Raw genomic sequence first — 14069 nt, forward strand, 5'->3', positions numbered from 1 at the left:
GCTGGACTTAATTGTGTAGTCGGCTGTATGGCCGGCAGCCGGCGCTTGTGGAAAGCCCTGCATTCCGCGCAGAATTTAGAATTGAATCAGCTCTGCGCATGCGCCGTGCGGCACACAAAAATGGCAGCCACCATGAAGGAAGGAGATCCGGAGTTTTCAAACATTTGCTTAAGTGTGAAATCGCAAAATGGTATTATAGAGAACAACAAAATAGTAAAGATTCAGAAAAACAAATCATTCAGTGATCATTTTAATAGTGTAATTTCATCCGAACTAGGCCTAACGGTCGATTTAGAACTACAAAAAGTCCGTGTGTCGGACATTTTAAGTACCTTTGTAAAAGTTTTGCAAATGTTGCAGTCAGCATTTAAAATGCTAACTTAAAGTTTTTGTACAAGTTTCAGTTGATTAAACTGTCATATTTTATTAAATGTGTCTGCTTTTGTAATAAAAAAGTACTGAAAGAAAAAGCAAACACAGCATTGCGATTTCTTATCCATCCATATATTAAAAAAAAAAAATCCCTCCCTCCCGACTGAATTTTTTTGCTCACCCGGTGGACAGGAAACGGATTTTTTTTAAGGATGGCCTGACTCTAAGGAGACCTGTTCATGTCAGTATCACTAAGTCAACTCTCACTCATCACAAAATGGCAGCCATGTTTAAAAAAAACAAACAAAAAAAATTGCCAAGCGCCCCCCCCCCCCCCCCCCCTTTATTTATTTTTTCCTATTTTATATTTAATTTTTTCGGGCTTTGTTATCTTGCACGTACTAACAAATGGTGAAGAAAAATATCAACAAAATCTGAGATCAAGTGATGGAAAAGCAAAAACGGCAGAAGGCCACATCATGTTCTATATCGGGCATGTGTAGCTACAGTGGACACAGGCTTACCAAAAGTGGAAACTTGATTATCGGAAAAAGTTCAGCTGCCCCCCCCCCCCCCCCCAATAGTCCGTACCCATCTTGACATTGCTATTTTTTTATACGTTACTAAAACAAAAATAGTTTTAATGTTTTAGAGCAATGTTTTGAATTAAACTTGTGTATAAGGTCTAAGTGATATCCCTAAAATATCTGCAGTTACTTGAGCAACACATGAGTATCACCTGAGAATCATTGTTGCACTGAGAAATGCCACAGCTGTGATTATCATTCATCTGCACCTACTGATTTTATTTTCACTGGCGGAGATGACTGACGATCATAGCGGAGTATGTTTGCATGAGCTAAATGAAGTGTTTCCAAGGAACAACAGGCCAGTTGATGTCAATCAATATTTCTCATTTATACAGTCAACCTGTACACAATTCTGTTCAAAATTCTTAGGCACATGTAAAGAAATGCTGTAGACCAAAAATGGCTTAACAATAATGAAATGAAATGTTTCAATTTTTGAAAAGTACCATAAACAGCAGTAAGCCATAATAAATGAAAGAAAATCAGTATTTGGTGTGAGATGACCCTTTGCGTAAAATAAATAAATAGTACAATGAGTGCAGTTTTATAAGGAAATGAGCTGTAGATTTTCCTGAGCATCTTGCAAAACCAGCCACAGTTCTTCTGGACACTTTGACTGTCTCACTTGCTTCTTCATTTTGCACCAAAATCCAGTAGCCTTCATGATGTTTTCTTTTTTAAATCTGAAAAGTGGTCTCTTATGTAACATGCTGCTCAGATACAAACTTTTTTTTCTGTAATATTTAATTTTGTGCTGGAAAACGAACATTTGGAACTCTAAAATGTTTTTGTACTGACTCAATAATGTAGAAGTCATAAAATGGATATCTATAACAAAGTTTGTACAACCCCGATTCCAAAAAAGTTGGGACAAAGTACAAATTGTAAATTAAAAACAATGCAATAATTTACAAATCTCAAAAACTGATATTGTGTTCACAATAGAACATAGACAACATATCAGATGTCGAAAGTGAGACGTTTTGAAATTTCATGCCAAATATTGGCTCATTTGAAATTTCATGACGGCAACACATCTCAAAAAAGTTGGGACAGGGGCAATAAGAGGCTGGAAAAGTTAAAGCAGCGTTCGAAATACCCGTCTGCATTTTGCAGAATGATTTTCAAGATTGCAGTAGAAAAATTAAACAACCTGCAATTTTGCAGAATTAAAAAATCAGGCTCGGGATACAATGGTTCTTAATTTAGCAAACTAGCGGCGCTGTAAATAAACTGAAACCTGCGCCGCGCGAACCTGACGGTGTTTTCCAGGTCAAAGTTGAGCAATATCTACGTAATACCGACGAAAGGCGACGACAACCAAATAAGGGCAGTTGCCATTTTCCGATGTAAGATTTCGTCACTTTTAATACCCGCCGGGAGGACCCGACAACTACCTCGGCAGTATTTGGCAGTTTCCGCCATGCATCTCCCAGAATTCACTGCGGCACAACAAACATGACTCCCAAGAAGAGGATTGTTTCTTCGGGGCAAGAGTCCGACAAAAACGCCAAGAAAACAAGGACGATTTTGTCGTATCTCAGCAAAACCGGCAGCCAGCGTAACTCCAACAACAGTGACAGATTGCGCGTCTGCGAGGGTGACAAAAATGACGGTCGCTGCCTTTTGAAGACAGCAACAGTATTTTACCTTTATTCATAGATACTTTGTTTTCTCATACCAAGCTACACTAATACATGTTTTGTGTACATGTTCTATTTTTTTTTTTTAAACTAGTGCTGTCTTGCCTGTGGTGCAGACTAGCACAAAGTAAAACAGTTGCCCTGTAAGACAAAGTTCATAGGTTCAGTTCTGTAGCTCTCAGTTCTGCCATGATTAGTTTGTACCCAGTTCTCTGCTGTTGGTTTAGAGCAGTGAAGCCCCTGCAGTAGTTCTCAGTTCAGTTCATGACTTTGCACTTTAGAAGCCAGGCAAACACAATGAACCCAAATGTCTTTCCATTTGCCAGTCTGGTTTTATTCCTTAATGACATCAATTCTTTGCATCATCGTAAGATGTAACAAGTGTAGAATTGAAACCTTGCTTTCAATTTAAAACTACAGGTTGCAGATGCAAACACTGCAAATGAAGTACATTTTGGGTAACAATCTATTCAAGCTAGAAACTTAATCTTGACAAAATGTAACATGACGTGTAGCATGAAAATGAATGTTTTGTTTCTTGAACAGTTGTGTTTTTTTTTTATTGTGGTGATACCTTTATTTGTATGTTGTGTGGAAGGATAATGTGTGGGTGTGATAACTTGGTACATTTATGAATTAGTTGGTATACTTCAAGTTGTAGTAGCCCGTAGTGTCAGGGCGAGGGGGATCAAAGACCTGTGGGAGGTATCATGGAATGATAACTTTGCTGCAGAGAAGTATCTGTGAAGACTGAAATTAAAAATAGTGAGAGAATAAAGAATTACAGTAATCCTACGAGTTGTAAAGCTAGATATGATATAAATATAGGCATTATTAGGTTGAGAAGGGTGTAGTATGGAGGCTTGTGTATTTGCAGAAAATATCTTCAAATTGCAGAACAAAATTGACATTCTGCAATATTGCAGAACACTGGAAAAAAGTATTTTGACCACTGCAAAGGTACAAAAAAGGAACAGCTGGAAGACCAAATTGCAACTCATTAGGTCAATTGGCAATAGGTCATTAACATGACTGGGTATAAAAAGAGCATCTTGGAGTGGCAGCGGCTCTCAGAAGTAAAGATGGGAAGAGGATCACCAATCCCCCGCCGACAAATAGTGGAGCAATATCAGAAAGGAGTTCGACAGTGTAAAATTGCAAAGAGTTTGAACATATCATCTACAGTGCATAATATCATCAAAAGATTCAGAGAATCAGAGAAACCATACTGGGTGCCCGTGATCTTCGGGCCCTTAGACGGCACTGCATCACATACAGGCATGCGTCTGTATTGGAAATCACAAAATGGGCTCAGGAATATTTCCAGAGAACATTATCTGTGAACACAATTCACCGTGCCATCCGCCGTTGCCAGCTAAAACTCTATAGTTCAAAGAAGCCGTATCTAAACATGATCCAGAAGTGCAGACGTCTTCTCTGGGCCAAGGCTCATTTAAAATGGACTGTGGCAAAGTGGAAAACTGTTCTGTGGTCAGACGAATCAAAATTTGAAGTTCTTTATGGAAATCAGGGACGCCATGTCATTCAGACTAAAGAGGAGAAGGACGACCCAAGTTGTTATCAGCGCTCAGTTCAGAAGCCTGCATCTCTGATGGTATGGGGTTGCATTAGTGCGTGTGGCATGGGCAGCTTACACATCTGGAAAGACACCATCAATGCTGAAAGGTATATCCAGGTTCTAGAGCAACATATGCTCCCATCCAGACAACGTCTCTTTCAGGGAAGACCTTGCATTTTCCAACATGACAATGCCAAACCACATACTGCATCAATTACAGCATCATGGCTGTGTAGAAGAAGGGTCCGGGTACTGAACTGACCAGCCTGCAGTCCAGATCTTTCACCCATAGAAAACACTTGGCGCATCATAAAACGGATGATACGACAAAAAAGACCCAAGACAGTTGAGCAACTAGAATCCTACATTAGACAAGAATGGGTTAACATTCCTATCCCTAAACTTGAGCAACTTGTCCCCTCAGTCCCCAGACGTTTACAGACTGTTGTAAAGAGAAAAGGGGATGTCTCACAGTGGTAAACATGGCCTTGTCCCAACTTTTTTGAGATATGGTGTTGTCATGAAATTTAGTCACCTAATTTTTCTCTTTAAATGATACATTTTCTCAGTTTAAACATTTGATATGTCATCTATGTTCTGTTCTGAATAAAATATGGAATTTTGAAACTTCCACATCATTGCATTCCGTTTTTATTTACAATTTGTACTTTGTCCCAACTTTTTTGGAATCGGGGTTGTATGAAAAAAAAATAGGGGGCCTAAGACTTGCACAGTACTAGATGGATGGATGGATGAGTGAGTGTGCTGGCTTTAAAATGACACAACCAGGACCGTCAAACAGACCATCTGCACAGCACTTTTAGCTCATCACAATCCGGTTCTGTGTTCCAGCACCCAGAAGAACCAGACCTAGTTTGCATAAGCTTTAGGCAGGGAAAGTCAAACCTTCAGACAACTGATGGGCATCAGGGTGTTTTCTGTTCATCTCATAGGATGGGCCCATAACAGCAACACTCCTACTTCGCAGGTGTCATGTCATGATGACAGGCAAACATTCAGCCAGTATACAGATAATCCTGGATTCAGACCTATATTCAAATGAACATCAATACAAACAAAAACTGTAAATATACATTCAGAATTTGATTCCTATAAATTTGATGTTCCAAAAAAAGTTGAAATGGGCATGTTTACCACTGTGTTGCATCACCTTTTCCTTTAACAATACTCAGTAAGCATTTGGGAACTGAGGACACTAATTGTTGAAGTTTTGAACAAGAAATTCTTTGCCTTCTTGCTCGATGTGCGACTTCATTTGCTCAACAATCCAGGGTCTCCACTGTTATTTTACGCTTAATAATGCATCACACGTTTTCAATAGGAGGCAGGCAGGCCAGTTTAGCACCTGCACTTTTTTTTACTACAAAGCCACATTCCAACTGGGGCGACTGACCGAGAACAACGGTCAAAACCCCTAGCATCTGGAACATCGGCATGTTATGACATTCTCTATGCCGATGACAAAGTCCTCATTTTGTTGAGCTAAGGAGGCTCTACAGCATGGGCTGGTAATAACGGAGAAGGTCTACAAGAGATATGGACTCGCGCTTAGCCAAAAGAAAACTGAGATGATGGTCTTTAATGGTAACAGCGATGACATAGCCAAAATTCTGGTTAAGCTCGATAACTACAAGATCACCAACACCACTGAGTTCAAGTACCTTTGTGTAATATTTTCCTCTCTCTTGATCCCCAAAAATTTGTTCAGCAGCATATTGCATCAGCTGCTGGAAAATTTGCAGAACTAAAGAGTGCTCACAGATCGAGTGCAGCTTAAGACTGTTAGGGTTTTGCTGGGATTCGAACCCGGGTCGCTGGTGTGATAATCCAGCAAACCCCCACTAGGCCACCAGGGGGAAAAATCCAAATTACGTTTTGACCTTACTTACGGTAAGGTCACTGGCTTTGTATTTACTCTTCTACACACTCTGTCCGTGCACTTGCAGAGCTAGGGGCACTTTGTTTGGTTTGTAGGAACCCTCTACTCACTTCCACAGAACTGTCATGTTGTTTTGAGTTTTGCAATGGTTTTAAAACTAGCGTTTTGTATCGGCAAAAAGACATGCCCCGCGCACTGCCGTGTTAGCGCTTTCCGGTTGAAATCGCAAAAATCAAATTTTCTTAAAATGCATCCGATTGATGTGATTGTGGTAGCAACTCAACGTATGCACTCCCAATAATGCGAAAATAGACCTAGAAAGCATTTCACTCCGGAGTATTCCTTTAAAGTGCTGAACCTCGCCCCATCCTGGTTTATGAATAACAGCTTTTTGAGGATACCCCTTTCATACCTATTCATGATACTATCACCTGTCGTCTGTTCCAAACAGGTGTTGTTTGTTTGAGCATTACACAACTTTCCCAGTCTTTTGTTGCCCCTGTCCCAAATTCTTTTGAATGTGTTGCAGGCATCAACGTAGAGAGTGGGTATATTTTTACAAAAAAAAAAAAGTTCATCAGTTTAAACATTTAAATATCTTGTCATCGTATCGTTTGTTCACGGCATCCCAACTTTTTTAGAATTGAGTTGTTGAATTCGTTGAGGCTTTCTTGTACTGTAGAGACGATGATTTTCTGCTTTGTAGTTCAGGATCTTTCCGTTTCAGTTTTACTAAATTCCATTTCAACACCGGTTTCAGGTTTTCCTGTATGACACAAATTTTAAGGACTTAGGACTGCTTTAAAACACTGTATGTGTGGTAGATATAAAACACAGAAATACACTTGTAAATTACATTTTGATTTATAGTTGTAAAGTTTAATAAATGCTGAATTCATAAAATTAAAAAAAAAAAAACCTGTTTACAGTGTTTCACAATAAACAGGTTCAGCTTACCGGTCTTCTGCAGAAGAATATCTGCAACTGTACACCTTTTTACAAAATCAAGCACAAATTGTTCCCATAGGTCTTTCGATTCAGTTCCCTGAACATGTGATGTTTTAAGCGTCGCCTGTCTTGGTCCATCACCGGCATCTGTACCACTGCTAGTGTTGGGCCTTGTCTTGAACTTGGATTCTTTGAATCGTTGGTGTTTCTGATTTATAACACTTATACTAAGTTTAAGTAGTCACTACTTAGTAGTACAGTTGTTTTTCTGTCCTGTTTATTCACACTTGCATGTTAGAATAGTAAAGAGAATCTGACTCCAAGTGGCTCAAGTGGTCTTTTATCCTGTCAAGGCGCACCATAATCTATAGAATGTTGGCAGTATTTGGCAAATAAAATACCGTTGTCTTCATATAGTTCATCGGGAAATTGATTCACTCTTGATAATGCATTTGATAAGGCGCTTATCATTTCACGTGTTTTAAATGCTGGTCTGGTCGCCATTTTTGTTCATGTTGGCACGGCAACATAAATACCGGTCTCTGTATGAGAGCAGCGAGGCTGTTGGCTAGGACACCCAACTCGGATACCAAACAACCAATAAGCACACGCAACTTATGCACACTACGGGCAAGCCTTAGAAATCCCCCAATGAAGTTAAAGGCGAAGTCCGACACCATAATGGCTTATTTGACACAAAATATTTAGTTTTAATTTGTGCAAATAAACTTTTTGGACATTTTCCGTTTCAAATACTGGATTCCGTGTTTTCCGTCCGTTTACCGTGATCGCGGAAAACCGTCGTCTCTATTGTACTGTAATAAACAATTAGGTGGTTCCATAGCAAATTTACCTGCTGCTAGTCTCCATAACCTTCAGCAAGTTTTATTTGGTATCAGTATGCAGTGGGGAAAAGGATAGAGATACTCAACCAGGGTAGGCATACAGTAGTTCTGGATTAAAATTTTGAAAAAAAGTGATATTCAAAGCAAAAACTAAATGTTGTGTTTAAGTGCAAAAAGATGTGTAATAGTATTTTGTTACATTTATGTATGTTAACTTCTAAACCTATCCCTTCTTAACGTTTTCTTTTGGTTAATTTATTCTTTGCATTTATTTCATATCTGGTTTAAAATCTTATTCAAGCTTGCTTGTAAAGTTTCTATTGTACTTTTTGTTTTAAAATAAAATTTTATGTCTGATCTTACTTCAGGTTCCTGCTGGGGCTGCTTGTATGGAAGGACAAAACAGGACAGCAAGCAAAGGATGATGGAATTGGAGAGCTTGGCCAATAACGGAACATAGATATTTAAAAAAAAATAAAATAAACTGCACTCACGCACAATGACAACCTTCCATTTTTGTTGCTATATCTCTACATCTGAACAAACAGTGTTAAAAGCACAGTGGCTTTTTGAACAGCTTTACAACTCTTACTCAACAGCACCTTATTTATAATGATTACTTCATTTGCTAGTCGTATTGTTCTGCCTAGTCTAAGGGCACATGGAATTTGATTCTCTTCTAATACTGCAGAGGAGAATGTCAGGTGCTGAACTAATGAAAAGTTCACATGAGGATACAATGGATGAACCAGACCAAAATCCCACAACGAAGGAGTCCTGCACAATCACTGAGAACACCTGTATGCCGAATAGGTCTCCTGTAGAAGACAACAGACAGCATGATGATCCAGTGAACATTACTAACAAGGACTCTTCTGATAATCATGAAAATAAATCTACTGCACCAACAAAATCTGTACACGACCCTACGGAAATGCAAGCACCTAATGACAAGCCTCTGTCTGGTATTTCGTATGATGAAATGTCTATATCGAAAGATGATTCTGATGGGAAAATGTCTGACGCTAATCACAAACATGACGGTTTACAGGTTGAACTTCAGAGATCCTCTTTACTTATCGAACAGTCCAAACAAACAAGTGAGGAGAATGCCAGTAATGCCTCAGATAGCTTATCTGGTATACATGCATCACTTCCAGATGTTGAGCAGATGGACAGTGATCAGCAGCACAATCAGGAACCTTTGACTGTAGGTGAATGTGGTTCTGAAGAAAGTAAGCCAGTGAATACAGATCTTGAAAGAGATGGTTTCTCGTATCGTGGCCGCCCACGCAAGGAAAAGCGAATTATAAAATGCGAGTTCTGTGGACGCCCATTCAATCATGAATCAGCTTACATAATCCACCGGCGTGTCCACACGGGTGAGAAGCCTTTCAGTTGCCAGGTTTGTGGTAAAGCCTTTGCTCAACTCTCCAACCTCAGATCGCACACAAAGATCCATAATGCACCGAAAAGTTTAACCTTGCAAAATTCTAGCATTTATCAAAACAAAGCCATTGTTCCCAAGAGTGCAACATCACCAAAAGAAAACCAAGTGAGTATTTTTAGAAACGACTGCCCAGACAAAAGCAACGAGCCTCTCAATAGAAGCAGGAAACCTGTAGCTTGTCCTATTTGTGGAAAAGTCTTTCCCTACAAATCGGTGCTTAAAATACATCTTCGGACTCACAGCGGAGAAAAACCATACTCTTGCAGAGTGTGCGGCAAAGCATTTACGCAGGCATGCACTGTTCGTGTCCATGAAAGAGTACACTGGTCCATCAAACCTTTTCTGTGTTCCAAATGTGGAAAAGGATTTTCGCAGATTGGGACGCTGAAAGGTCATACCTGCGACGGGAAAAGGCAGACCCATGCTACTTTAAAAGAAATGGAAATTGCTGGTGTTGTAACCTTCAGGTGTCATCTTTGCAGAAAGTGCTTCAGCACAAGAGACGAGTATGACGTTCATGTGCAAGCACACACTGATAGTCACCGTTACAGCTGCGATAGGTGTGGTCAGAAATACAGTCTTCGCTCTGAGCTTGACACACATACAAAACATTGTTTATCAATGTGGCTTGCAAAGACAAAGCCACAGAGTCATGCTTCAGTCAAGGTAGAAACCAAAACCACAGCGTCGAAAACAGATCAAGGCTCACAGGCTGCAAAGACAGAATTCACAGCCATAAAAGTGCAGAAGCCCAACTTGGTTGAACCTTGTAAACAGGAATACCCGAGTACGCAGTGTAAAGCACTGCAGTCTGATTTTTTCCAACCTCAGAAACGTAAAAAATTCCCTTCACTGCTAGCGTGCCCCACTCAAGTGATAGCCACCTCTGCTTATGATCCTCAAAACAACCTCAGTCATTGTCAGCCTTTTAAAGCCAGTTACATTGTAGCCCTGTTAAACAGTCTGGACCAGAAATCTGACCCAAGGAAGTATTTGTGTCCACGCTGTGGACGGCTTTTCAGGCACGTAGGAAGACTGAGAGCTCACATGCTAAGTCATACTCGGGGTAAGAGCTTCACTTGTGGCCACTGTGGAAAAATCTCAGAAAACTGGAGCAACTTTTGGCATCACCAGCGCGTGCACAAACAAAGACAAGGCCGCTTCTTTTGTCCAAAATGTGGTCAGGGTTTTCGTTTTGCCAGTATCTACATGGAGCACCTGCAGCAACATCCAGAGCTTAATGCATATTTTTGCCCCATTTGTCCTCACACCTTTTCCAATGCTACAAGTTTGAAGTACCACCAACAGGAATGGCATCAGTCAAGCATGCCTCATTTATGTGACATTTGCGGGAAAGGTTTTTCCACTTCCATAGTCCTAAAGCGTCATCGAGTCATGCATTGTTTTAAAAACTCGCAGGTGGATATGCCTTACGTAGTTGATGTACAGCCGATGATGAAACCTTATGAATGTGGGAAGTGCGCTGCTAGTTTTAAAACTTTGGACTTGCTTTTCAGTCATCAGCTCTGCCATTCACCGAAAGGCCTGAGCTATCAAAACAATCATGGATACGAATACCTGAAGAAAGAGCAACACTCTCCACCTGACAAAAACAACTTCCTCTTTAGCATTTCTACATCTCATCAAAATAATTCAGAATCTTGTCAAGATCTCATTCATGGCCATCACTTCACTTCCATCCCTCTGGATTCAATTCAAACACAAACCCAGCATGGAGTGGATGTCAGTATTGCACAAAATATGATGACTTTTCCACTTGCTTCATCAGGTTCTAAGCCCACACGTTTAGGAACAAAAGAAATAAGCTCTATGTGTACTTACATGAGCTCTGTGAAAACAGCTACAGAAATTCACAGTGGAACACTGCGCAAAGCTGGGCATCTAGTGTGCACAGACTGTGGTGCTAGTTTTGCTTTTCTTCCAGCTTTGCATGAACATTACTTGAAACATGCCAGAGGAGAGATATAAATATGATGCCATTATAAATAAAAACTCATTGTACTTTTTAGGGGCCATTTTAAAGTATTGTCCACAAGTGCTGCATGGGAGATTTTTCCACTTACGACACTAAACTCTGAAAACAGTTTCTACTAGATGTAGAAGTGCACAGTTTGTCATGGTTTTAATGTGAATCGTGTGCTCCTTCCTACAAGAAAGGTGAAATGATTGTAGGAAGTATTGCCTGCAGTTGGATGTTAACAGTGAAATACAGTATCACTTCTTTTAGGTCTGTCGAAGCTTTAAATATAGCGGTTAACTACTTGTGTAGTTAAGAATAATGTCTCAACATGATCATGGTCTGGAATATCTAAAACATCCAAGCTGAAATAATAGTTCAGATACAGTAGCTGTTCAAAACTGCTGTATGTTTTTGGTTTAGAAATACAGAAGACGTCCATTTTAACATGGTGGTACAGTATTAAGAGTGCTCCATACTCAGAAGTGTTTTTTTATTTTGTATATCATGTTTTGTATTAGTTTTTTATTTAATATATCTGTACCTTTTTATACCTAAAATGTATTTTCTCTGTAGTGCATGCTTTAAAAATAATCCAATAAAGCTTCATGAATGAAGGAGATAAGTAGGATTTGATTGAAATTCAGGAACTGGAGCCAATATACCATGTATTTTAAGGTAAATAGAAGCATTGTTTGTTTATTTAAAATTCTCAGGACCTAAAGTCTCCATAGGTTATTAGAAATGATGAAAAGATTTAGACTCGGCTAAAAAAGTACTTAAGTCTTTCTCATCAAAAGTTCAGCTGCACCACTTGGTTAGAAAAAACACCACTGATCATAAAGTCTTGGGGAACACCTTGAAACAGGATCCACAGGGTGTGTATGGCAGGGACTGACCTTTTCAAGCACACAGTGGTGCTTGAAAGTTTGTGAAGCCTTTAGAATTTTCTATATTTCTGCATAAATATGACCTAAAACATCAGATTTTCACACAAGTCCTAAAAGTAGATAAAGAGAACCCAGTTAAACAAATGAGACAAAAATATTATACTTGGTCATTATTGAGAAATGATCCAATATTACATATCCGTGAGTGGCAAAAGTACGTGAACCTCTCGGATTAGCAGTTAATTTGAAGGTGAAATTAGTCAGGTGTTTTCAATCAATGGGATGACAATCAGGTGTGAGTGGGCATCCTGTTTTATTTAAAGAACAGGGATCTATCAAAGTCTGCTCTTCACAACACGTTTGTGGAAGTGTATCACGGCACTAACAAAGGAGATTTCTGAGGACCTCAGAAAAAGCATTGTTGATGCTCATCAGGCTGGAAAAGGTTACAAAACCATCTCTAAAGAGGTTGGACTCCATCAATCCACAGTCAAACAGATTGTGTACAAATGGAGGAAATTCAAGACCATTGTTACCCTCCCCAGGAGTGGTCGACCAACAAAGATCACTCCAAAAGCAAGGCGTGTAACAGTCGGCAAGGTCATAAAGGACCCCAGAGTAACTTCTAAGCAACTGAAGGCCTCTCTGACATTGGCTAATGTTCATGAGTCCACCATCAGGAGAACACTGAACAACAATGGTGTGCAACCCTGTTGCAAGAAGAAAGTCACTGCTCTCCAAAAAGAACATTGTTGCTCGTCTGCAGTTTGCTAAAGATCACGTGGACAAGCCAGAAGGCTATTGGAAAAATGTTTTGTGGGCAGATGAGACCAAAATAGAACTTTTTGGTTTAAATGAGAAGCATTATGTTTGGAGAAAGGAAAACCCTGCATTTCAGCATAAGAACCTTATCCCATCTGTGAAACATGGTGGTAGTATCATGGTTTGGGCCTGTTTTGCTGCATCTGGGCCAGGACGGCTTACCATCATTGATGGAGCAATGAATTCTGAATTATACCAGCGATTTCTAAAGGAAAATGTCAGGACATCTGTCCATGAACTGAATCTCAAGAGAAAGTGGGTCATGCAGCAAGACAACAACCCTAAGCACACAAGTCGTTCTACCAAAGAATGGTTAAAGAAGAATAATGTTTTAGAATGGCCAGGTCAAAGTCCTGACCTTAATCCATTCGAAATGTTGTGGAAGGACCTGAAGCGAGCAGTTCATGTGAGGAAACCCACCAACGTCCCAGAGTTGAAGCTGTTCTGTATGGAGGAATGGGCTAAAATTCCTCCAAGTCGGTGTGCAGGACTGATCAACAGTTACCGGAAACGTTTAGTTGCAGTTATTGCTGCACAAGGGGGTCACACCAGATACTGAAAGCAAAGGTTCACATACTTTTGCCACTCACAGATATGTAATATTGGATCATTTTCCTCAATAAATAAATGACCAAGTATAATATTTTTGTCTCATTTGTTTAACTGGGTTGTCTTTATCTAACTTTAGGACTTGTGTGAAAATCTGATGATGTTTTAGGTCATTTATGCAGAAATGTAGAAAACTCTAAAGGGTTCACAAACTTTCAAGCACCAGTGTAAGTGTGTCTCTGTGGCTATAGGGCTAAGGACAATTTCATTTGCAATAACTCTCTTTCGTATACATTAAATACAGAGATGATTATAGGAAATCACGCAGGCTGATTGGTCAAGAAATTCTGACTATTTCTCGATAATCGCCTCGAGTGACTTGGCAAAACGGCGGCCAATCGCTTTGTCAGCATAAGTGAGAAAGAATTACAAATTCAGAAAGAAAATGCTGTTCCTAAAAGTACTACTGGATCGTGCTTTTATTCCAGTTGCATGCGACTTTT

At 39.7% G+C, this 14069-nt stretch overlaps 1 protein-coding gene across 4 annotated transcripts in view; it reads left to right on the plus strand.

The window, feature by feature from the left end:
* The window catches only part of si:dkeyp-84f3.9 (zinc finger protein 184), a 49788-nt gene extending 36386 nt beyond the window's left edge, over positions 1–13402 (plus strand). For all 4 annotated transcript variants that reach the window (XM_060921290.1, XM_060921288.1, XM_060921287.1 and 1 more), the window contains exon 2: positions 8246–13402. In XM_060921290.1, coding sequence (XP_060777273.1) covers positions 8539–11316 — 2778 coding nt within the window. In that variant the 5' untranslated portion in view covers positions 8246–8538 and the 3' untranslated portion in view covers positions 11317–13402. The remainder of the gene's footprint in view (positions 1–8245) is intronic.
* Positions 13403–14069: the final 667 nt, after the last annotated feature.

This window comes from Neoarius graeffei, chromosome 5, assembly GCF_027579695.1.
Source record: "Neoarius graeffei isolate fNeoGra1 chromosome 5, fNeoGra1.pri, whole genome shotgun sequence".
Classification (NCBI taxonomy): Eukaryota; Metazoa; Chordata; class Actinopteri; order Siluriformes; family Ariidae; genus Neoarius; species Neoarius graeffei.